Source organism: Astatotilapia calliptera, chromosome 8, assembly GCF_964374335.1.
Source record: "Astatotilapia calliptera chromosome 8, fAstCal68.1, whole genome shotgun sequence".
Lineage (NCBI taxonomy): Eukaryota > Metazoa > Chordata > Actinopteri > Cichliformes > Cichlidae > Astatotilapia > Astatotilapia calliptera.
In genome coordinates, this window is record NC_137429.1 from 16,185,772 (window position 1) to 16,211,160 (window position 25,389).

Genomic DNA, 25,389 nt, shown 5'->3' on the forward strand with positions numbered 1-25,389 from the left:
AAGACCTTATAGTACTGTGTCACCCTAATAGAGTCCTTTAGTTTCAGACTGCGGGCTTACTGTGGTTTCCAGTAAAAAGTAGAATGGGAGGCAGAGTCTTCAGCTTTCAGGTCCCTCTTCTGTGGAAACCGGCTCCCAGTTTGGATTCAGGAGATAGACACCCACTCTACTTTTAAGGTCAGACTTTAACCTTTCCTTTTTGATAAATATAAGGTGACATTGAATAATCCTGTAGTTACACTGGAGGATTGGGTGGGTCATGGGGCCCACTGAGTGTTCTTCTTCACCCTCTCTGTGGATACACCTCTCTGCATTTAATATTAATCTGGCTCTCTTCCACACTGTGTCTTTGTCCCGTTTCCCTCCCCTCACCCTCAACCAGTTGTGGTGGATGGCTGCCCCTCCCGAGCCTTGTTGTGCCTGAGGTTTCTTCCTGTTTGATGGGAGTTTTTCCTTCCCACTGTCCCCAAGTGCTTAAAAGGGGGGTCCTATTATTGTAGGGTCTTTACCCTACAATGTAAAGCACCTTAAGGTGATTGTTGTTGTGATTTGGCGCTAACAATAAATATGAGGTGCTAACTTGGCAGGCTAATGTTGTAAGTACAAAGAAATTTAAAGCATTTCATTTCAATTAAAATATGACTGAAGTGCCGATTTTTAGCTTTAATTTTGAGGCTCTACAAATATTTTGCTTTGACAAAAGTAATTGAACAAACTAATATAACTTTAAACATAAGGACTATTTTTAGTACTTGATGAAAATTGTTTGCAGTCAATGAAGTCCTGAAGTCTACAACTCATGGACATCACCGAATGCTGCGTGTCCTCCCTCTAAGTCCTCTGCTGCAGCCACCTTCAGTTGCTTGCTTGCTTGTCTCTTTGTCATCAGTTTTGTCTTACCAAACTCCAAAGCATGCTCTTTTGCATTGAAATCAAACTCTTGGGTTGCTTTTGCAGTTTGCTTTGGGTCATTATTCATTAGCACCTATCAATTATGGAGTATTTAGCTGAATCTGAGCAGAGCACAGTGCTGCACACTTCACAAATCATCCTTCTACTCCTGTCAGCAGTCACATCATCAACACCAGAGACCAGGTTCAATTAGCAGACATGCTAAGCTGTTCCTTATCTTCTTCATACTTTTCTCTTCCCATATTTTAGTACACATTCATTTTTGGAGCTCACATTGCCAGTTCCACTGAACAGTCTCCAATTTCAATTTCAGCACTTGGTATCAGCTCCACATCTCTTGCTTGAAACATTTGTCATGAAATAACATGAGAACACGCCTCATCTGGACATCAAAACTATGTCTGAGACTCTGAAAATGAGGACGTTTGTAGAAAAATGGTTGCAATTCCAAAACCTTTAATGCGAAATATTTGCATTAAAGCTGCAAGTCTGCACTTCAATTACATCTGGACTGTTTGATTTAAACTACTATACGACTAATATTATAGATGTTATTAGGGCGTAGAATTTAAAGAAAAATGCATAAATCTGCTTCATGTGGTCTCATTAATAATTTGATACCTCTGTATATTTGAGAAAATAAGACATTTGATTACAACAGTTTTGTTTTTTTTTCCAAGGGTAGCTGCACAGGCAGACTACCCTCACTGACCCTCACTAACCTCTGATGCAAACCCAGTCATTTTGTTTTATAAACAGGCCCCAAATATGAAAGAAACATCTCAGTTCAGAAAACAGCTTCAAGGGTTACTCCGAGTAGGCCTTCAGGGGGTAAAGAAAGCTGTAAGTACAGAGCTGCAGTGGTGACAATGAATAAACTTTTCAAAATCACACAACTTCACTGATTGTGGCACCCTCTACTGGCTCATTCCTACCTAGTGATGGAGCTACACAATCAGTCTGATTTTAAGTACTAAAAGCTTTTAAAAAAAAAAAAAAAAAAAAAAAAAAAGAGTCGAGACAGGTTCAGGACAGAGAAGTATATTTTAGCTAAGATTGAGTAACAATACAGCCTTCACATGAGGCTCAGAAGCATAGAGTATAATATGTATGCATAAATATGCATTCAAAACCACAAACCAAATAAATAAATAAATAATAAATACTTACAAATAAATAACAAGCATTTCGTGGAATATACAGTACATCAGTTGAAATGTTTTGAGTATTGTCAAGAAGCAGTACCTTATGAAGTCATGGAACAGGGGAATGGATATTCTGTGTTCAACATGCCCATGGCTCTCCAGATGCTTTGGCACACACTTCCCTGTCTTTGATGGTTTTTAAGCTGTCTGAGTTTTTTGTTTTTCCTGTTTTGTTTCCTTGACCCATTTCCAGAAAAGTGTAGCTACTTAAAACAAACATGAAATCATACAAAACAAGCTTGTTTGTTCGAAGAAGGTTCATAGAACCAGTGGCTCAAATGATTGGAACATTTCATACAGGGCTGAAAGGCTTAACTCACAGACTTAACAGCAAAAAAAAAAGTAACAAATGTGCTTCCTTGTCTTTGTTGTTCCCCTTCAAACTTTGACATTACGAGACCCCCTAACGGAGCTAGAAACACTCAAACATCACAGATCCCTTTGTGAAATATTCCTGCAAAGTAATTGGTGCTGTTGTACAACACCAAACAATTAAAAGTAACCATCTTATATGTAAAAATAATAATAATAATAATAATAATAGTGATGAAAAGGAATCTACACAATCTTTATCTACACTGAAACGAGGACCACTGTGGAAATATCTGAGGGTAGTTTGCGTTCACTAAGCTGTAAGACTGTGAAATGTTTCCGTCTTAACGTCGAACTGTCAAAAATGTCGGATGCAGAAGTCGGACAAAGCCTAAGAAAATAAATAAACACTGACCTAATACTGACATGGAATGACTTTTTCTTCTTTTTTAAAACATCTGCTATGTACAACCATCACATTTTTCTGTCCGAGGGAAAGCCTCTTCCTTCTTTCTTGAGAGTAAAAAATAATAATATTTTAAAAAACTAAAACATAAAGAATCAGGGGGAGGGGAGCAGGAGGGAGGGATAAGGCAGCAGAATACAGTCGTATGAGATTATCTCCGTTCTAAAGATGAGTCAGTCTGCAGGTCGGTTACATTTTTGTTAGAGTGACAGTGACTACATAGAGGATACAGATAATAAACACTAACAAGTCAAAATACTGTTTAGCTGGGATTTTTTTTTCTTTTTTGAAGGTCTTCTTCATTACTAAACTGAATTAGGCCTTCCATCTACAGCGAACATACTAACATACAATATAATACATTCCTATTTTCCTGCTCTTCCAGGAGGCAGAGAGGACTGAATTTGATCTACGTGAGGGGAAACGGCCACCTATGCTTGCTGTACATCCAGGCAACTTCCTCTCTAGTCAGTGCATGTTCCTGTCTGTCACAGTGCCCGAAGACATCTTAAATACTGAGCGTGCCAACACTTCCTTTATGTTTCCTACAAACTAAGAGGCTGAAGTACTTGAAGGCTAGCCGCTGAAGCGTTTAACTGTTTTGCTGGCTACAAGCACTTCAGCACAATCTGAGGCCACCGTCTCAGCTCGTTTCAAGTCTCGCTTTCCTCCTTGCAGCGTTCCTTCCTTTACATACTCATTGGTACATTCGCCTTCTTTCCCTCCCCCGCCCCCAGCCTCCCCTCCACACCGCTCCTCTCAGTGCGTGGCCAGCTCGGGCTCTGTGGGGAGCGTGCTGTAGCCGTTGGCGGGCTGGGGCAGAGCGTTGCCATCCCTCTGGAGCTCCTTAGCGGCGGCGGCGGTCGGGTGCGGCCTCTGCGAGCGGGAGGTGCCCGTGAACAGTCGCAGGGCGCCTCTGCAAATGAGGGAGAACCAGTAGAGCTGGGGCGCCATAAGCAGAGCAGCGCCGAGGTTACAGTGCCAGGGCACCGTCAGCGGAACCATGTGGAAGGGAATGGATGCGTACCTGGACCCAAAACGGGGAGGAGACAAAAAAAATTGCAGGGTTGTAAAACGTGCGCTCACAAACCTTTCTAGTGGCTGTGCAAGTCACTGACCCGAGTTCAGCCAGACAGCAGAACAGAGATGGAAAGAAAGACATACCTTCCGTAGACGTAGTAGAGGTAAGGGAAGAGTAGGACTCGACAGATGAAAAAAGTGATCAGCATAAGAGCCCCATTCACTTTGTGCAGGAGAGTGTGCTGCTGTTTGTACTGAGAGCGGGAATAAAAAGAGAGAGGGAGAAAGAAAAGCAAGCGGTACAGTTTGGTGAAAGCCACCGATGTTAATCTTTGACTGTAATACTGTTAATTCTAATATTGTTATATTTGTTAATGCTATCTAAACAAGACGAGGTGGAAAGCACAGTGTAATGCTCCTGGCTGGAAAGGTGGGAGGGCAGGGAGATGCTGCAGCAGCCCCTTTTTACACCCTCATTAGCTTAAAGCTTTATCTTGAACCTGTTTTCGTGAGATAACACAGAGCACAAACACACATCTGCCTAAGAGGTTTTTCCTCGTGCCCATTCACTAATCTCACATGCTAGAATTACATGGCATCCCATCAATAAGAACCCTTTTGTATTACATAGGGTTTTTTTTTTAGTTATTTCTTTAAGCAGGGAGGTCTAAGGACACAGCTTTTGCTGTTTATCAAACTGCCATGTGCACTGTGAATGGGAGAGCCAGGGTGCTAAGTGATAAAGGGTAGAAGGACATGCAGATAGTGTATCTGCTGAACATCCAGTGTAAATCTAGGGGCTATGTTCAGAGACAAACAGCTGTGGGAGCCTCACTTTGGAGTACAAGCAGACACTGAAACACACAGACCTAAAAACAAATACAGGGGGGACGTGCAACTCCAGCAGCGGACTGTGTTACCAATTAAAGACTGATGTTTCTGACAGAGCTGTTCATGTAAGACGCAGCTGACAGGAGCCGCTGGGCATGAACAAGCTGCATGCTGGGAATGGCTGGAAATATACTCTCCGATGAATTAAAAAAGGGAGAAGGAAAAAAAAAAAAACAGTAGAGAGTGCAGGAGAACTTTAGTGTGACACATGCACATGCAAAAAAAATTAAAATAAAAATGCACTTCAGTCTTCCTACAGGCTGAACTCAGATGCTTACCTGGATGAGTATTTTTCCTAAGCAGACAGACGGAGTGCTGAGCTCAGCCATGAACATTATGCCCTGGAAATAATCGCCCTTTCCTTGTCGCCAAAACTAGGGAGAGAGGGAAAAGAAGGCTGATTATTTGTCTAGACCGCTTTGTTCCTTTGTGGACTTGTTAGTACATCTGCAATAAAAATACCCCTTCTCTGGAAGTGAACGTTTAGCTAGTCAACTGAAATAGTTTGAAGACTTAATTGCTACTCTGTCAGACAAATGTGGACGGCTTTTTAATGCCTCTAGAAGCTGAACAGTGAACACGCTGCAGAACAGTGAATAACTTTAAATCTATTAAAACAAGGGCATAGTTTTAAAACCTGGAAAAAACGTACTGCTTAGTTTAGTTTGTTTATAAATGAGAGAAGAAGAATCAGAGAATTATCAGGTTCTTATTTGGCACTGGGCTATTTTTCCTTGACTTAACAGTACATTAAATACAATATACACCATATAAATTGCTTTATGAGACAATGATTATTAAATTGGACTTATATCCTTTTTGTGCTACACAGTAAGTTTTGCTTTGGGAATAAAACGTGAAACACTTCTGCCACAAGTACACTGCACCTTTTCACAAGACTAAAATACCTGAGTGTGGGTAGATAATTCACTGCTATACTTTTCTTGCTTTGCTCAGATCCGTGCTCAACAGAAAGAGCAATGTATGACAGTTACCACAGAGACGGGGAAGCAGACGGTGACCATGACAACATGGTGCAGCACCATGAGGAACTCGCGACGCAAGTAGCTGGTCAGCGCCGAGCTCATGTGCTGGGGTGCCGCTGAGGCCTCCTCGTGCCCTTTGACCCGGAGCTTGTACCAGTAGCACATGAACATGGCGTAGATGTCGTACACAAAGTAGGGAACGGCGAACATGATGTAACTGCTCGTGAGCCAGTGCCTGGAAGCATAACAGGAGGGACACAGCTTCACTAACAGTCAGAACACAACTTCATTAATACTGCACTTGCCTGCCAAGTTGGAGCTAAGTACAATTAGCTATATAAACTATGACAACCCTTAATAAAACAAAGCTTGCCCCCTCTGCAATGAAAAAACTAACTGGAAAAACCCACCTAAAACATACAGATGAGAACAAAATTATTAGGCCCTCCCCCCTGTGACATTTAAAGTTTTTGTCACAATTTTCGGCAAGGATTTGAGCTGTCACTTGAAAAAAGTATTATGTCAAAAACAAAAGAAAAACAAATGCTGATTCTCACAAAGCATGAGATGGATTGTAGTGTCAAAGAAGACAACCACTGGAACCCTGCACTGTGAGGCTCATATCAAGAAAAACTACATTTCTGCAGAAGAGAATCGTTCAAGCCAGATTGAAGTATGTTAATGATGACCTGGCACATCTTTGGCTCAGATGAGACAAAACTAGAGCTCTTTGGCCAAAGAAATGCTGCTTTTGTTTAGAGAAAGAAGGGAGGGGCATTCACCCCAAAGAACACAATCCATACATTGAAAAGTGGTGGAGGGAGTATTATGTTTTGGGGCTCCTTCAGTGCATCTGGAACTGAGGATGTCCTTGAGGTGGAAGGAATCATAAAGGCGATATTTGATATCTGATGAATGATATGGGAAGATTTTGAAATAAAACTTCAAGCATTCAACAGTAAAACTAGGTCTGGGTCGTCCCTTTGTCGTCCAACATGACAACAACCAAAAACATATATCGCCCCGGTAAAGAACTAAGTGAACGCTGCTGACTGGCTTGCACAGAGCCATTACTTTAATCCCACTAAAGATCTGTAGGGCAAACTGAACACCAAGGTCCATGCTATAAGACCTTGCATCTGGAGGGGCTTGAGAGTTTCGCCAAAGAACAACTGCCTGGGATTTACACGAGACATGTGCAAGAAGAAACAACGGCACGCTGTTATCCAGCAAAAAGGATACAGTATTGGCTTTTAGCAACAAAGTGAAAAGTGAAATCATTTAAGCATCCAAAGTAAAACTAGGATGTTTGGAAAAGCTGTGTTAAAAATTCCTTGTCCTGTTTGAGAACACTTGGAAAACACTTAAAAAAAATTTTTTTAAAGGGCATTTCAATAGAGGGATTAATAACTCTGTCCCTCATCTGTATGTAGAACATGAAAACCAGAGAGCCTATACATAGTCCAGACACAGACCTGGAAATGACCAATCATGATATCAAAGCCTGATCAAATGTGACAGAATATATTCCAGAAATGTATTCATAGACTTACTGGTCCTCAATGATGTCTTCACAGGAAGAGGCAATGATGTAGCCTGCTGAGGAAGCCATGACTGCCTGAATTGAGGACACCAACCTGAAATGACAAGCATTCACTGTCTAGTTAACACATGTTAAAAATGTGCAAAATAACACAGCTCAAAGTACCTGTAAAAACATAATAGCTTCCACATTAATCTGACACACTTGTTACGCAAAAAAATAAATAAAAAAAATAAGAGGTTTAGTCTAAAACAACCTTGATCGCACTGCAGTAAAAGCACCACTTTGCTATAATTTTAGAGGGCATGCTGTTGGCATAAAAGGTAAACAGAGTGAGGGTCGAGTTTCTAGATGGCATTTCTACATCTATTGCAAATAAGACAACACAGCAATTCAAAAGCATTTCAGAGGGGCTAACCTAGCTGATACAATCACTGCGTCCCCTTCGCTCCATCTCAGTCCTGGAATGGTCTTCAGGCATTGTTTGGACAGCAGGAAAAGGCCTGGAAAGAAAATAGAGCCAGCAGCTAGGATGGCCAGCATGTTCCCTGGCGATCTGTGGTTGAGGCAAAAAGTTCAGCAGGCAATCTGGTCCTTGAGATCCGTCGCTCTTTCACCTCTCTGAAAAACACGAGACATGACAGAGTGAATGAGGGCTCATACTGAGCGCACTACAATTCCCTGGTGTAAGCATGTCGCAAATACTATTCTAGACTACCATTGGTGGGAATAGATTTTTCTACTGAAAGGCCAAAGAAGAGCTAAGATTCAGGTAAGGGAAGGGTGCACTGCACTGAATGCTGAGAGACTACACGGGGATAGGATGTCAGTGAGCAGACGCCTTTGTGCAACATGCCGTTTTACCTATATGCATTTATATGCATATATATATATACACCTATACATATAAAAGCATGTGGTTTTACTATGCGGTTTTTACAGTTTGCACATAGTCGAGGAGCTGACTCATTAAAAGTTGAAGTCCATTAGCAAAATGCGCATTGCGCTATTTTTAAAATCCCAAACGTCGAAAATATTGACATTGCATGTAATGCTACTGCTGCTCAAAGCTTCTGGCAGCACTGCTAGCCGAGGTTAACCTGTCTGGATAACCAGATACAGGTTACGCTTTTGATTCACATACAAATAAGCTATGCTGACAACATTGGCGACCCAGCCTAGTCTAGTCAGTTAACCTTTAATTTTTAAATTGGCCCAAGCTCTGACGGGATGCAGACTCAAGGAGCCCACGTGTCAAATTTACTTGTTCCTGAGCAAACGCTAACTTACGTTTTCTCTCCAAATTTAACAGCTAGTTAAGCTAACTAGCGGCAGAGTGGCAAGGCGAGTTAGCGGGATTTGCCGTTTTCTTCTCCCAAGTCCTAATAAGACAAAAACTGGGTCAGCCAGTATGCATGTATGCTCAGTGTACAAAACGATATAGCCAACATTATATGCCATCCCGCGGCAGGCAACAGCAACTGTCTGCACCCCTCAACCGCCCGCTAACAATGAGTACAAACGCTAGCTAGCGCTAGCTGTGGTACTTTAGTCACCACTGGCTTGGCAACCGACACCATCCATCAATCCACAACAACAGTTAGAGAGATACTAGCACCTCCACATAAATACTAATCGTCAACTGTGTCCCCGTCTGTGTTTTCTCGCTAATTCATGGACAAGACACGGTGGCGTTAAACTGTTTCGTTAGCTTGTTATTTGTTTGTAGCAGTAGCAGCGCAGCTAACAGACCCCGTTAAGCGCTAACCGTGGCTAGCGGATTGGAGTTTACACATGTCTAGAATAGAGGAAGAAATTGTTATGCAACATTTACACGGCGACTCTGCAGAGTCCAGTCAGCGGCCAGTCGAAAGTCGTGTCCTGTTGAAAGCGTTTAGAGGTATCCCGGGGGTCTCCGCCTCGATGATCCGCATGTTTATGTGACCACTTCAATGTTGAAGGGTAGCAGCAGCGAGCTAGCGCTAGCGTGCCTCAACTTAGATCAAAATCTGTATGAGGGCAGCTCACCGAGGGCATCGGTGGGAAGCATGCGACAGAAATAGCAGTATCTAATTAAACAGATGACAAAAGACAATGGCGCAGTCGGGTACAGGTGTCAGAGTGACTGTAGCTGGTCCAGTCGCTATGTCATCTCCTCTGTCTCGCCACAGCAGAGCAGAGATGCCGCTGCCTCCTCTCCTCTCTCAGCCTCCCAGATGCAACGTTGACTCAACACTGTTGGACTGCTGCGCCAGCTACTTTCCTACAGGTCCGGGCGGCAGCATCTCATGTCATGACGAGAAATTTGCACCAGTCACAGCACCGCATTTTGCAAATTGTTGTTTTCTGTGCACTGAAACGCTGAATGGATCCCACGTAGGGAAGCAATCTATTTCAGCTCGATTTTTAGTTTGCAAATATTAACTCTGCTTCTTTCAAAATCACAGACGTTTTAATCTGTTTATATAAAACACTGAAAATGTGCACAAAGAATAAAGCCCCATTCTCTGTGGTACAGGCTACATCTTTGAACCGTAGAGTCATTGTTTATAAGTGAACAGCAACAGCCAATAAATGTATCTCTTATCAGCCCTCAGCTGCACATAATCAGACATGCCTAGTGTCTTTACAGGGTCACGGCCCTGCCTGGCAGACCTTGCCAGGGAAGCTTGCAGATAACGGGACAATTAATGCTACTTTGTTCAGGCTTGGCAGTGATATCCATGTCTAACACTACTCAGTTGGTGCTGGGTAGCAAATGTGTATATGTATGTGCAACACATGCACATGCCAGCTGTGGGTGTAAAACGCAAACATAAGCCAAGGTGAAATTCAAAAGCAATCTGCCATGAAGGTTATAAACATGAGTGACCTTCCTAACTAGGCTCGTGAAATTACTCTTTATATTTTGTGGTTTATTACAGATTTGTAAAGACGTTAAATCATGAATAAAGTACAGCCATTTGTAAATATACGTACACACACACACACACACACACACACACACACACACACACACACACACACACACACACACACACACACACACACACACACACATCTATCTATCTATAATATCTATATATATATATATCTATATATATATCTATATCTATATATATATCTATATATATAGATATATATCTATATATATATCTATATCTATATATATAGATATAGATATATATATCAGAGTTTGAAGGAGTCATTATTCAGTTATGGTCAGATGTTTACTTATACTCATTATGGGCATAAATGTTATGGCAACTATGTGATTTTAATGATTTCTTCGAACTGTTTCTTTTCCAGGATGGAATGATTGTACAAAGTCTTTAATGACTTTTAAAAACAAGAATTCGGTTTACACATTTACATGTATTTGGGACTTTCTCTTACCCACATTGGGTGAGAAGTATATATACAGCGTCTAATATATATACAGTACATATACTCACCTAAATCTTCAGTGTCTTTTAACTTAACAAGGCCAAGGCCAATGAACTTCATATTACTGACTATGATAGACTACAACTGCCAGTTTCTCTTTGCCAGCATAAAAAGAATTTGTTTGACAGAACTTATTGGATCAATCAACACAGAGAACAATGGGAAATTCTAACGAACTCAGTGAAGATCTAAGAAAGAGAAGTGTAGATTTACACAAGTTGAGGATTTCTCCTATAGCCATTTCTAAACAACTGCAGATTCCAAGATCATCAGTTCAAACAATTAAGTATAAGATATCCAGATGTGTCACCACTTTGCCAAGGTCTGGAAGATGACACTAACTATCACCCTCAGATGAGAAGAAACTGGTTAGGATGTTCAGGAACAACCCAGGAACCACCAAAGCTCAATCATGCCATGAACTGGAAACTGCTACAACACCAGCATCACCGTCCAAAATGAAGTAAGTTTTACATCGCTATAGAGTGAGAGGGTGCTGACCAAGGATGAAGCCCCCTTCCAAAAGTGACACCTATAAGCTCAACTGAAATTTGCAGCTGCCCACATGGACAAGCCAAATAGTCAGACGAGACAAAGATTGAGCTATTTAGCCACAATGACAAGAGTTATGTTTGGAGAAGTAAAGCTGAGGCTTTCAAAAAAGAAAACACGGTACCACCGTCAATCATGGTGGAGGTAGCATCATGCTCCTGGGGCTGTTTTGCTGCTAGTGGTATTGGATCAAATAATGAAGGCAGTGGACTACCTTCAAATTCTTCAACTTTACCTCAGATCAACAGCTATATGGTTGGAACGTGGACACAGTTGGGTGTTCCAACAGGACAATGATGCCAAACACATCAACACTGGTTTATGAAAGGATAAAGCAGGCTAACATTAGGCTTCTGAAGTGGCCTTGCTTAAGGATATGTAAAATGGGGGTGCAAGTATACTTTTGACCCTCTGTCTATGAGACAAAATCCAAACTATAGTCAAACCTATGGACCCAATTCTTGTTTTTTAAAGTTATCAAAGAACAGCTACTAATAACATGCAGTGTAAAATGAGTTCTGTTTGTTACTAGTTGATCATACTTTAGTCCACACCCAAGGACATTAACAGTCTTCCTGAACGCTCAACGGCATCCGCTCTTGTAGAAACATGAAATTGTTTTTTCTCAGTTAAACTGCAAACATGTAGCTGCATGTCTGAGTAGTAAAATTTGCTTGGGGCCATTTCAGCTACTGGTGTCTGAGTTCTTGTTAAAATTGATGGAATAATGAACAGAGAAAAGTACCATCAGATTTTTATCCACCATGCAATACCATTGAGAAAGCATCTGATTGGCAACAGCTTAATTCTTCTGCCAATACAGTGTTAGAAAACCACACAATGGAACAGTATCAGTCATGGATTGGTCTCCCCAGAGTTCAGACCTCGGTATACTGAATCAGTGTGGGATCATCTTGACAGAGAACAGAACAAAAGCCAACAAACATCCAAAGAAGAGCTTTGAATGTCCTCTAAGAAGCCCGGAGAACTATTCCTAAAGACTACTTAAAGAAATGTCAAGAAAATAATGATACTACTACTACTAAGGGTTGGCTCAAGACTTTTTCATAATGCTGTATGTATAGTACAGTCATCTATACAGTCTGACTATACTAATAAGTACAGCCATACATTTCAAGTTCAAGGGAACTTAATTAATGGTTTAGCTAAATCAAATGACACACAAGGGGGGGAAAATGGCTGCAATAACATTAACTAATCCAAAACAATTAAACAAACTTGAATCATTTGGTTTCACCCAATTAGGCTGTCAGCTATTCTTCAGCTCTCCCAGCCCTTTGCCACACCTTTTGCCAGCCAGGAAGGGGAAGCCAAACCCCAGGTAACTCAAGCAAAGACAGATGTATTAATATAACATAAAACAGAACTTTGACCTTGCGGTGATAATATGTGTGCATGCCATACAAACATTGGAAGGTGAAATGAAAAAATAAATACATTTAATAAAGAAACAATATTGGACAATAAATAGAATATATTTAAAGTAGTGACTGCAAAGTAAACTAAAGTGAATCAACTGGCGGTGAGGTGTGGAGCTTACCATGTGTGGCTTGCCGTCACAGGTGCACATCAGTAATATGAATATCCCGTTCCTCCACGGATAGCTGGTTTAAATCCTATCTCTCAGAAAGGTCCTTTTCTGTCACCATGGGTACCTACTCCTCCTCCATTGCCCCTGTCACCTCTGGTGTCCCCCAGGGGTCTGTGCTGGGTCCCATGCTGTTCTCTTTATACTTGTTACCCTTGGGCCGAATCTTTGATAAATACAACTTTTCTTTTCACTTCTATGCGGATGACATTCAAATCTATTTTGAACTAGCTGAGGATGTCACGTCGTCATTGCAACACTTCTTTGATTGTATGAATGAAGTTAAAAACTGGCTACTGAGCAATTCTCTCATTTTAAATGATAAGAAGACAGAAATTGTAATCTTTGATACTCCCTTCTCTCGGGCTGAACTAACTGGTATTTTTGGGCCCTTTGCTGACTCCCTTTCTGACACTCTGAGGAACCTGGGTGTTGTCTTGGACAGTTCCTTCAAGTTGGACAAACATGTGTCCTCCGTAGTTAAATCGACTTTCAATCAACTACGTCTAATCTCTAAGGCCAAGCCCTACATACCACGTAAGGACCTGGAGAAACTTATCCATGCCTTTGTTACATCAAGGTTAGATTATTGTAATTCCCTTTATACTGGTCTCCATTCTGCCCTTGTTCACAAACTGCAGCTCGTTCAAAATGCGGCTGCGCGTCTCTTAACTGGAACTGGCAGGTTTGAGTCTATTAATCCAGTTCTTTCCGACCTCCACTGGCTCCCTATTAAATTTCGTATTGATTTTAAAATCTTATTGCTCACTTTTAAGATCATAAATAACACCGCGCCCAGCTATCTTACGGATCTCCTCAGCTTTTATACCCCTGGGAGAGCGCTTAGATCAGCAGGCCAAATGCTCCTGGTGCGACTTAGATCTCGGCTCAAGACCAGAGGTGACCGCGCATTCGTCGCTGTCGCACCCTACCTCTGGAATAACCTCCCCCTAGCTATTCGGGCGTCTGATACAATTCAATCTTTTAAATCTCGATTAAAAACTTATTTGTTTAGCCTTGCTTTCCCCGCCTCCTAGAGCCCACATTTTTAGTGTACTGGAACTTATCTTTATCATTTTGTTAATGTTTATAATGTTTTAACCTTAAGCCTTTCGGGTTGTGCCTACTATGCCTGGTGTATTATTGGTTAGTTATGTCACCCGCCTGTTAGTATATTTTATTTGTATTTTGTGCTTTATATTTGTATTTATTATTGCTCTTAACTCATTCTGTGAAGCACTTTGGCATACCTGTGGTTTTTTAAATGTGCTATATAAATAAAATTGTATTGTATTGTATTGTCAAAAACATGCTCTACTGGATTGAGATCTGATGACTGAAAATATCCTTCACATCATACACCACCAGCAGCCTGAAGCGTTGATCCACGGCAGGATGGATCCATGTTTTTATCAGTCAACATCTTTCAAATCTTCCATTTACCAGTTTTGGTGAGCCCATGCATATTGTAGCCTCAGTTTCCTGTTCTTAGCTGACAGGAGTGGCCCCTGGTGTGTTTTTTTTTCATCTGCTTCAAGGTTTGCTGTGTTGTACTTTGTAAGAAGTGGTTGTTTGAGTTACTCTTACCTTCCACTCAACTCAAAGCAGTCTGGCTGTTCTCCTCTTACATCAGCAAGGTATTGTCACCCAGAGAACTGCTGCTCACTGGATATTTTCTCTCTTTTCTGAAAACATGCTAAAACTTTTTTTCTTGTCATCAATATTTTCTGATTAATTTTAAGTGAAAAATGTCAAAGAATTTTAAAGCTGGCTTTATCCAGTATCCAAATTGGTGCTGCTGTATGGACTTTTACTAACATTATCCCTTTTTCCCACAGTGAAACCTGACATTTTAGGACATTCCTGATACAAAAGAAATCCCTAATGTATAGCTGCCTGTTGGAATGTTATACAAAAACCTTTTACTCAATTTAGTTGTCGTGTCTTCAATTAAAATCAGCACTAGTATCCTGCATTGTAAATTGCCCAGCTATGAAGAAATAAATGAATGGGTAAAGATTTATGGTCTCAAATGATCAATATGGGGCGATCGTGGCTCAAGAGTTAGGAGTTCGCCTTGTAATCGGAAGGTTGCCGGTTCGAGCCCCGGCTCGGACAGTCTCGGTCGTTGTGTCCTTGGGCAAGACACTTCACCCGTTGCCTACTGGTGGTGGTCAGAGGGCCCGGTGGCGCCAGTGTCCGGCAGCCTCGCCTCTGTCAGTGCGCCCCAGGGTGGCTGTGGCTACAATGTAGCTTGCCATCACCAGTGTGTGAATGTGTGGGTGGATGACTGGATATGTAAAGCGCTTTGGGGTCCTTAGGGACTAGTAAAGCGCTATATAAATACAGGCCATTTACCAATATGTGCAACTTTAGCATGTAATCAGACAGCACTACACTACTATAATCCTTTTAACTGCCTTCCCTTACTCAACCTTTGTACTTTGCAGACCAAATTATGCATCATTTATGCTTAATAGGCTACTTAATGTGTATTTCAATGTGAAATACTAAACTGAAGACTCTCATTAATAATATTCTTATCAGTGGTGCCATTGTGGTTAGCACTGCCACCTCACAGCAGAAGGTTTTGTTCTCCCTGTGGCTGCTTTGGCTTCTTCTCACAGTCCAAAGACATGCACGTTAGGTTAGTTGGCGGGGGTGTGAATGATTGCCTGTCTCTCTGAGTTAGCCCTGTGATGGAGTAGAGACCTGTCCTGCATGTACCCTGCCATTTACTCAGTATCTACTGAAAGAGGCTCCAGGCCCCACCGGGACCGAGATGGATGGACGATCGTCTTACACGGTCGGAGAAAGGATCAGCCCACAAACCAGTGCCCATTTACTCTTTTTAATTTAAATTGTCCAAATTACAAAATAATAACATGAACTCTACTGCATCTACAAAATAACATAATATTTATGACTGTAGTAAGCATCATTGATTTTTTTTTTTTGCTCTAACAACCTTTTAGACATGCATACTGTTGAGAAATATAAAAATATAAATATAAATACATCCCATTAATATTCTTAATGAATCCATGACTAAGATTTGAAATATTTTATCATAAAAGAATTAAAATGCAGTTGAGTACGATAAGGCATTAAGATGTATCACAAGAGCTGTACAGAATCCTAGAGTAGAGGTATTACTTTTTTTTTCTTAATGTAATGGAGAAAAGCTAAAAATTAACTTGTAGTAATTCACTAATTTTCTCAACAGGAAGAACGTATTTCCAAAGGAAAAGAAAAAGGAAGAAAAAAAAAAAGGTGAAAAGAACTCTATGAATCTCGAGATAACGTATCAACACAAAACTGAAAACTCGCTCCAGTACGAAACCAGGATTTAGTTTACAGCAAATTCCGACTTATGTCATCAAACTCCAACTTGTGACTTTAGAAGCCCTTTCAACACCACTCAATCACCCACAATATAACTAAAAAAAAAAGTCCATTCTTCACATGATTAATGCAAAATGACGTGTTCGAAACATTATGTGCTATACAGAGGGTTAAATGACTAAATCTAATGCATAAGTTTCACTCGTTGGACTGGTACATAGAGAAAACAAAAGGACTGTGGCGATACAATCAAATGAATGGCCAACAATGTTAAAAATGTCTGAATGAAATCAACACTTTTATAAATATTATTGTTTACAGCCAACTAACTTACTTAGTGGAACTGCTGAAAAGTTTCTTTTGTCATCACAGCTCCCTAACAATACGCATGACTGAGCTAGCTTGTTTTCATGCAAAAAGGTAGTTCTCAGGTGCAAGATTTCGCCATGTCAGAAGCTGAAGTGTTTGTTAGCAGTTGTTTCTTGCTTTTTCTTTTCTTTTTTTTTTAAATTTCAAAGGCTAGACCCAGAGAGGAAGACTCAGAGCGAGAAAAATCCAAGAAATCTTAAACCCACTTCGATCCTTTACAGAATCCAGCAATAACAAGTTTAAGGTGCTTGACGGTGCTGAACGCAACTCTCTCGTCATCTCTGTACCTTTATGGAGACAAATGAATAAAGTACATCCCACGAATGCATGCCGTCTTCTGTCCCGATCTACAAACATCCGAATCAAAGAGACTTAAAGAAACGATCATCGCCGCTTCAAATCAAAAGTTAATTCTCTGAAAAAAAACAAATGAAATAAAACAAAATACAAGCCAACATGCGAGTCGAGCCGAGACTTCCACGCACCCATCCACGCGACCTCCCCTCTAAACCGATTCTTCGTTTTATTTTCTGGGAGTTGCTCTCTCCCTGCTACTTTTTTTCTTTACTTATTTTAAATGCAAGCCTTTTGGATTCTTAGTAAGTGAGCTGCAAAATGGAGGTAAGATCAGAGCTGGTGTGAGATATACATACAGTACTTGGTGCGCTTGCAGAGAGCAGCCGACGCCGGGGTCGAGGGAAGAGACAGAGAGAGAGGAAAGAGAGAGGAGAGTGATACAGTAGATGCTCACAATACCACAGCTTCATTGGAGTTTTAAACGTACAAGAGCACTCGGAAATATCTGGACAACACATCCACGTTTGTCGTTAGTGTCACTGAACCTCCTGCAGCTACAAATGTCCTTTTGTCTGCCCCCCTCCCCGGCTCCTCCATTTTCTCCTTTTCTCTGGTGCCTCAGCTCGGCAACTCTGAGGTTAAACTGCCCTTGAGCACTGACTGGTGTTAATCTCCCCTCAACTCTTCATCCTAACCTTACCCGTGAGTGGGGATGTGACAAAACTAAAATCGGATCAGCATCTACGAGTAACTCCAACCGTCTCTGACCTTGCCCTCTGCTGAAGGACAGGGGTTATTGCTGATGAGCTCTCTACTGCTAACTTTGGGGTTGCGGTGCTGCAATGCTAGAGCAGTCTGTGACGAGCAGGTCCACCACCGTGTTACCGGTGACGTAGACGGTGGGTGCTGTCACCATGTTGCTAAGGGTGATTGAGCTGCTGGCAGCCACATTAGAGGTGACGGGGTTCTGGGCGGCCTGGTTGTTGGTGTGGGTGCCCATGTGACCCTGGAGCTGGGTGGGCGTCTTGCAGTGGACGCCACACAAGTGACAGACGAGCATGCCGCCAGAGGCGCTGCCGCCAAAGCCCCCCGGGCTGTCCTTCCACTCCTGGCCGTGGTGCTTCTGAGCGTGGACACGAAGGTACGTCAGTGTGGTGAAGCCTGATGGGCGAGAGGGAGAGAGCCGAGAAGCGTTACTTCAGCGAGAGATGATGCAATTGAGATCCAAGCACAAACAAAACAATGCAGCAAGCTCATAAAACGACAAATTAAAAACTCAAGGTTTTATTTTTTTCTCTTTTGCAAGACTCCCCTGACCCAAGCCTGCCAACCACAGTGCTACCATGTTATTATAATACCATATTTAAATATGTAAACGGTCATAAGTGAAAGAACGAGTGTGTAAATGTGATTGGACACTAAATAAATATCAAATACTGATGTTGGAACCTCATGTTAACAGTCTGAAATTTTACAAATACACTTGTCACCGCAAGAATGTCTCGAGTTCGACTCCACCATCTGGCCGGGGCCTTCTGTGTGAAGTTTATATGGACACTTTTCAGCTAAGTGTTATGCAACAAGAGTCAACTGGCCACATTGTTAGGTACACCTTGCTAGTACTGGGTTGTACTCCTGGCAAAGATTCAACAAGGTGCTGGAAACATTCCTCTGAGACTTTGTTCTAAGAGATTCAAAGTGTGCCAAGAAAATATCTGACGCACCAGTGCACCATCACTACCACTGATATAAGGACTGAGTCATGAACCATGCTTTTATGGCTCATGGCCATAGGACTGAGCCATGCTTTTATGAAGCTTATTCCAAATTCTGACCCCACCATGTTGCAGGAGAAATCAATACTCTGCTTTATTTCTGCATAACTTGGTTGTAATAAGAAGTTATCTGAGTTACTGTTGCCTTCCTATCAGCTCAACGCAGTCATCCAGAGAACTGCTCATGACCGGATATTTTATAGACTGTTCTTTGTAAACCCTAAAGATGGTTTTGATCCCAGCAGATCAGCAGTTTTTGAAATACTCAGGTCTGGCACTAAAAATCATGCCACGTTCAAAGTCACTGGACTCTTTCTCTGAAACATTCTGGAGATTTGCTATCGCAGTAAAACTGCTGAACAAACAGCTGTGACTTCAGGCATTTGCAGCACTCAGCCAGGAAATAGTGCAGCACATAAGCGCGTGCTATAGCGGTGATGGTAGATTGATTTTGTTTTCTTCAGGCAGAGCAAGATAAATGATCCTTTTCTCTGTTTTTTCTTCATCTTTCACACAAAGCAAGAACAAAAGAGTAAAAAAGGTTAAGCCAGGTGCACTGTGGTCTTTTTGTTTTTGACATTTTTACTACAGAGTCCACAGTCTCTGTTTCATCCCTAAAGCTATGTCTGCTTTAATGTCCGTGTTTCTTCCCTCAAAATGCAATATATATTGAATGTAGTGCAATAAAACACCTGTACTTACTGCGGTTACAGAGATGGCATGAGTGGTGCTGCGACTGGTTGTGCACTCTCATGTGATCTGTGATGTAAGCAGCTGACAGGAGCTTCCCACAGATGTGGCAGGGCACCTTCTCTTCGTGGCGAATCATATGTGCACGCAAACGATCCTTAGTAGCGAAACTGGACTCACATGTCTGAAAAAACAAGAAAGCAATATGACAATATGATGGCAAAACTTTTCGCAAACTACAATTTTTAAAGTGAGGTTTTACAATATTATGTTTTGCACGCCACAAAATCTTAGTGACAGCTGCACATATTTGAAAACCCACAAATGTATTCGGCACACTGTTCGTCGCTAACGCACTGTTTCAGGCATCAGACTTTCTTTACAGAAGAAATACATTTGTTTAAAGTGTTTAGGTTCTACAGCTATTTTACCTTTTCAGGATCAATATATGTCCAAAACAATGTTCACACTGCTAATGCTGACAGAGGAAGCTGTAGCTGTTAGCGCCACTGTACCACAGCTAATTTCTTTGGGGTGCTTTTGACATTTTAAAGATTTCCAGGGCATTTATCAGACAAATACTATGCTTTGCTTTGTGGATAATGGACCTAACAGCCTGTTCAAGAAGCCTAAGCTCCAGTTTTGGTGAGTAAAATTCTTTACTTAGCAGTTATTAGCAGGTATCTGTTTGCTATCTTGCGTTAGCTAGCAACTTAGCACTTTGCCCTCTTATCCAAACATGTTCACTTCAGGCTGTAAACCCCCCCCCCCCCAGGATGGTGACAGTCATGATGTCAGAATTGAGACTTCAAAGAGGGCTTCACAAACCACTGTGATGTCAGCAGCTAACTCCATCTTTTTTATACAGTTAGCGCATGCCCATAGCATATGATTATTTGGTCTGTTTGTACTGTTGGTAAGCTAATTTACTTAATCATAATAACAAAAATTAAAAAACAGCAGTGGTAAAAGTTATTTTTTATAAATAAATAAACAGATAAATCTATGTATGTTTAAAGGGCCACGTGAACTATGTAATGACTGCTACTACACTCAGCACAGAGACTCTCACCCCTCAATAAGTGCAAAAAAAAATTGTTATGCAAGATTTTGTTCTGTTGATCATACAATGATACAGTAAAAGAGAATTTCATAACTTCAGTGTCATGATGGCTGCATATTTATATTTATATATATATATTTATATTGGACTGTGTGAGTGATCCACAGTCTAATAAGTCTGTGTGTATCTGTGTGAAAGAGTTTTATCATTTCTACTGTCACGGTTCGTCATCATATAGTTGATAAACCAATATTTATCAAATTTAAGTTAACGAAAGTTCAAAGATCTGTAGTTCACATCTTTATGTATGACGCATGTAGATGCACATATACATAAACACACAAGTGTGCGATGAGACATGCTGATCTTGCCTGTGTAAATATCCAGCTTCAGTTGTGCTGCATGTAGGCATAATGTTCACAATAATGTTAAATAAATGTTATGCCTACATATCTGATTAAGATACATATGTACTTTATCCACATCGGTTTCCATGGTAATATTCTCATTGTTCATATACTCGTGTCTGTCTGCAATATATAAGCTGAAAATATAAAAGCACTGCAATGTGTAAGAGGAACACTATGCACACAGTGAAGTGACTAAACGTGTAAAGTAAAGTGAAGATAAAACACGAGACAATTGTGACTTACGGGGCATTTGAAGGGTCGTTCTGAGGAGTGCACCTGTCTGACGTGACTATTGAGGTGGTCGGGCCTTGGGAGCAGAGAAAGAACAGAGAAACACGTCAGAGCAGGAAATTCTTCACGTGCCGCAAGTGTGTCGGGAACATTCGTTCTGCTGCATTACCTGGAGAAAGCCTTTCCACAGTGGGGGCAAATGTAGGGTTTCTCCACGCCGCCCTGGTGGGAGCGCACATGGTGGCTCATGCGGTCCTTCCTCTTGAAGCGCTGCTGGCAGATGGGACAGGAGAACGGCTTCTCGTCTGAGTGGGACAGGCGGTGACGGTTGAGATGGTAGACGTCTCTGAAGGCCTTCCCACACGTCTCGCAGGCGTGGTTCTTCCTCACGGGGTTGGGGTTGGGGTTCGTGGGCCGCTGAGGCAAAGCAGACAAGATAAGCACACTACAGAGTTCAGACGTTAAGCTTTTCGCTGCTGCACTGTGAAAAGAAATGCGTTCATTGTTGGCTGCCCTGTTTCTTATGTGGAAACCATGCAAGATGCACGCTGAGATTTTGCCAATTAAGTGTGGGTTGTGCAAAGTTTTCACTATTTGTGCAAAACATTTAGCCACTTTCACACTGTTTGTGTTACAGAGAACATGCAGGGGAGCATGGGGGAGGCTTCCAAGCACAGTGTTTCTCAAACTGAGGGACCAGTGCCAAACACTGGGATGGAATTTACTGGTCCCTTAACGGATTTCTGTTCCTGGGCTTTATGGAAAATGTGAGAAACTGGGGAATTTGAATCAAATACAAAGCAGGTGACACACGGGCAGCTGCTTGCGGGGAGAAGACGTCTTAACCATCCCTCCGGTCAGGCAGCTTAAGAAACAACATGCTTGAAGGTTCGGGGTTGACGACAGCCATCTCCACAAGGCCCTGACCCACCTGTACTGCCGCCCCTGTGGCCATGACGACAGCAGCAGGAGGCGGAGCATGAGGGTTAACACTAGCCATTACGTTTGGCATGGCCACCCCTTCACAATCCTGACCACCCAGGGGAGGCTGCTGAACGCCCGCCAGCACACCGGGAGGGGCGAGAGGGGGAGGCGCGGAGAGGTGCAGCAGGGAGAGGGGAACATGGGGCCTCTCCGCCCTCCCTCCGGCCCCCACCGCCATTGCCGACGGGTCCGCCGCCGCCGCCACCACCTGGCTGGCAGCTCTCTCCTTTGCTCCCTCCGCCTGCTCTCTGGCCCTGTCCTTCATGCGTACCCCAGTGTGGACCGACTGGTGCCGCCGCAGGTTGTAGTTGTTCTTGAACTGCTTGTTGCAGATGGCACAGATGTGTTGCACGCGAGCTGGCCGAGACACGGGCTTCACTGGAGCCGAGGGAGGTGTGAGGAAAGACAGATGATGGAAAAAAGAAAGAAAGAAAGAAGGAAAGATGTTAACTTTTGATGCTTTATATGATCCTTTAAGGCATCCTGCAGGAAAACAGATACATACAGTGTATGTGGCCGGTCTAAATATAAACCTCTGGAAGGTCAACTAGTCCAAAAAAAAAAAAAAAAAAATCCAAAGCAGAAAAGTCCATCTTAAGAAGATGTAATAGAAAAAGATTTTTAAACTTTTTTTTTTTAGCTTACATAACTAACTGGTTAGCTATTAAAATGACTGGCTGATATGATTGATATATTGCGCAGGGCTGTTACTATAGTAACCATTGCATTAACTATTCTGATGAGATTAAAGTCCATTCAGAAATGAGTTCTTCAGACACTCTAAACCTCAAAGATATTCTCTTATCAACCACAGATGACACGTATAATCGAAAATATTCACATTTTGGGAGGGTGACTTATTATCTGAGTGACAGATGGGGATGTGGTGGTCAGTGCTCCATATTTCTTATTTTTCTGCTGGCACACAAGTGAAGACGATGTGCTGAAGAGCTTCATGGCTCAGGCTTGGTAGGATTAAAGAAATTTAGTTGCTTTCTATGATAGCAAAAATAAATACACATTATTCATAAACTACACAATCCTGCTCTGATCACCAGTGTATGAGTTGATATTCTTCATGCTGTTGTCATAGCGATGCTGAGATGCTCTACACTGTGTCATTCACCTGTACCTGATAATCCATGAGTGACCTGTACACTTTTTACATTTTTTAGACCACACAAGTGGTTCATTCGCTGCCATTTGCATTTGCACGTTTAAGTACTCGGCTATTTTAAGAGATTCAAATTTTTGTGGCCATCATCTGCCTCGCTGTGTCCGGTCTTTTCACAAACACTTTTTCTCAGCTCCACAGGTGTTTAAGAGTGCAGTGTCCCCTTACCAGGCAGAGGTTCCTCACTGAGAGCAGTGGTGTCCACAGTTGAAGGAGGCTGTGCTATGTGCTCTGTGGGTGGGGTCTGGGGAGAACTCGTATGAACTGGCAAGAGCTCTGATTGGAGGCTCCCCTCCACTTGGTTTTGAGTGGGAGTACTCTGGAGAAGCAAAGGAGAAGGCCATCACCAAATGTAAACACAAGTCACAGCTATATCTTCTCCAAGAGTGCGGCGTAGTAAATGCAAGAAGTGAGGGCTGCAGGACAGCTGTGGACCCACACTGAGAGACAGACAGAGGGAGAGAGAGGGGGAGGCCTGCGCGACAGCACGCGAGCTGTTAAAGTGAAAGCAGAGCAAAGAGGAAAGAGAGAGGCCTACCTGGAAGAGAAAATTGCTCCAAGCAGCATCCATTTTGCGCCACAGCGATGGAGATTAGAAAGTCAGCTCTGGATTGAGATCGAGGAGAGCGGTCTTTGCATCGCTTTCTTCGGGTCGGCCCGCCGCTGATCGGGGCGCAAACAGCCGCCTGTCCGGCAGCAGAAACGCCGGGCTCCCGGGTCCTCTGGAAAAACGCGAAAAAAGCCGTCTGCAAAAATATGTTTCTCTCATTGAGGTAGCCTAGTGCTGACGATTAAAATGCACGCAGCTGTTGACTAACGCACGCTGCGGTACACAGGCAGTGGTGGAGCAGGCCAGGCCAATAACAGCCCGTTTCTCTCTTTGACTTTGGTTTCTAACTTTAATTAATTTAAACAGCAGTCTCACTGAAGCGCAGGATCACACAGTCCAAACTACTTCCAGAAAAAAAGAAGCAAAAAAAAACAAAAAACCTCGCATCTCACAGTATCACACTTTAGCAACAAACAATAAGCCAACCTGCGTGAAATAAATGCGTATTTTTACGCAAAAGAACAAATATGGGTTATAACACACGTATCTGGCAGCACAGCAGGTCATGCTTTGTTTTTAATTTATGAATCCAAATATTTTTTTTCCGATTTCCCCCCAAATAGGCCAATCGGGTGTTTGTCGAAGCCTCGCTGTTGGATTCAAGCCCTGACCCCGGCGAGCGGCGCTCTCGCCGGGCCGCAGCCTATCGCTCCACCTCGGCCGTTCAGCTGCGAGGATGTCATCTTTCTTTTTTTATCGCCCGCTCTCCCTCCTCCCTCCCTGTCTCTTTCTTCCTTTTCTTTTTTAATTCCTCTTTCTTCTCCCCCTCCTCTCCTTTTCTCGCACCGCTATGTCCCACTTGCTCTTAAAGGGATAGGGTTTCCTCTTTGGACACCCCCCTCTCATTTCCGTCTCTCTCGGCAGAGCCCTGTCCCTTCTCCCGCTTCCTTCCTGGGTTTTCGGCCGACACAAAATCCACTCGTGCGTGTTTTTTTTCTCCCCGCCTTCCTCCAGCCAGGCCCTTACTGAACAGATCTGCACCGCAGAAAACAGCCGGAGTGACTTTCCATTAACGGAGCGATGACAGACGCATCTTAAAGGGCAGTGCGCACAGATCCTCCCAGTCAGGCTAATGATGTCAGAGATACAGTGGAGGACAAATAGCAGCTCAGGATATGAACACAATGGACGAGAGTAATTGTTTAGCGAAGCATTTGTCTGCTTAGGAGGAAAAATATGAATTAAAAGGATGTGAATATTTGACTTGACTTATTTTTATAAAACGAATATATTATAGATAATTAGAAAAGTTTGCGTCATCATCATAGGGAAATCATTTCATTTTAAACTAAGGAGCCCAGAAAATCACTAGGATCACTGGTAAGTGTAAGAATAAAGGGTCCATCTTCAGTTATGTATAATTAGTGATGTCTAAATGAATAAAACAATATGAGACCCTGAATTTTAAAGAGGGGGACTTTAACTGGGCATACGGAGGACCAAGTATGCCAATGAAAAAAATGCATTAAATTAAAAAAACTGTAACAAAATATTATTA

At 42.3% G+C, this 25,389-nt stretch overlaps 2 protein-coding genes across 5 annotated transcripts; both read right to left on the minus strand.

Annotated features, from left to right (window-relative positions):
• Window positions 1-1,937: 1,937 nt before the first annotated feature.
• tlcd3bb (TLC domain containing 3Bb) lies at window positions 1,938-9,847 on the minus strand. Of its 4 annotated transcripts, none has more exons than XM_026162937.2 (7): window positions 9,364-9,847; window positions 7,754-7,956; window positions 7,346-7,429; window positions 5,802-6,027; window positions 5,085-5,180; window positions 4,060-4,169; window positions 1,938-3,922 (listed from the first exon to the last, which is right to left on the minus strand). In XM_026162937.2, the coding sequence occupies exons 2-7, from the start codon at window positions 7,876-7,878 to the stop codon at window positions 3,655-3,657; spliced, it is 909 nt and encodes a 302-aa protein (XP_026018722.1). In that variant the 5' UTR covers window positions 7,879-7,956; window positions 9,364-9,847; the 3' UTR covers window positions 1,938-3,654. The 4 variants fall into 4 exon arrangements, with proteins under 4 accessions (XP_026018722.1, XP_080161245.1, XP_026018720.1 ...); XM_080305119.1 differs by having other exon boundaries at window positions 9,164-9,847; XM_026162935.2 differs by having other exon boundaries at window positions 9,170-9,846.
• A 5,931-nt stretch (window positions 9,848-15,778) lies between these two features.
• mazb (MYC-associated zinc finger protein b (purine-binding transcription factor)) lies at window positions 15,779-24,867 on the minus strand. Its single transcript, XM_026162934.2, has 7 exons — window positions 23,820-24,867; window positions 23,450-23,600; window positions 22,055-22,485; window positions 21,293-21,540; window positions 21,136-21,199; window positions 19,432-19,603; window positions 15,779-18,115 (listed from the first exon to the last, which is right to left on the minus strand). Exons 1-7 carry the CDS (start codon window positions 23,850-23,852, stop codon window positions 17,772-17,774), a joined length of 1,443 nt encoding a protein of 480 aa, XP_026018719.1. The 5' UTR covers window positions 23,853-24,867; the 3' UTR covers window positions 15,779-17,771.
• Between the last annotated feature and the right edge of the window lie 522 nt (window positions 24,868-25,389).

Bases quoted from the DNA above. Each gene is read 5' to 3' on its own strand.
- tlcd3bb (XM_026162937.2), bottom strand. From the start codon at position 7,878: ATGCTGGCCATCCTAGCTGCTGGCTCTATTTTCTTTCCAGGCCTTTTC. The intron at 7,430-7,753 runs GTTAGCCCCTCT...TTGTCATTTCAG, and splicing joins GCAGTGATTGTATCAGCTAG to GTTGGTGTCCTCAATTCAGG. The intron at 6,028-7,345 runs GTAAGTCTATGA...TTATGCTTCCAG, and splicing joins GAAGACATCATTGAGGACCA to GCACTGGCTCACGAGCAGTT.
- mazb (XM_026162934.2), bottom strand. From the start codon at position 23,852: ATGGATGCTGCTTGGAGCAATTTTCTCTTCCAG. The intron at 23,601-23,819 runs GTAGGCCTCTCT...TTGCTTCTCCAG, and splicing joins GGAGCAATTTTCTCTTCCAG to AGTACTCCCACTCAAAACCA. The intron at 18,116-19,431 runs GTAAGTACAGGT...CTCGCCCATCAG, and splicing joins ATGCCATCTCTGTAACCGCA to GCTTCACCACACTGACGTAC.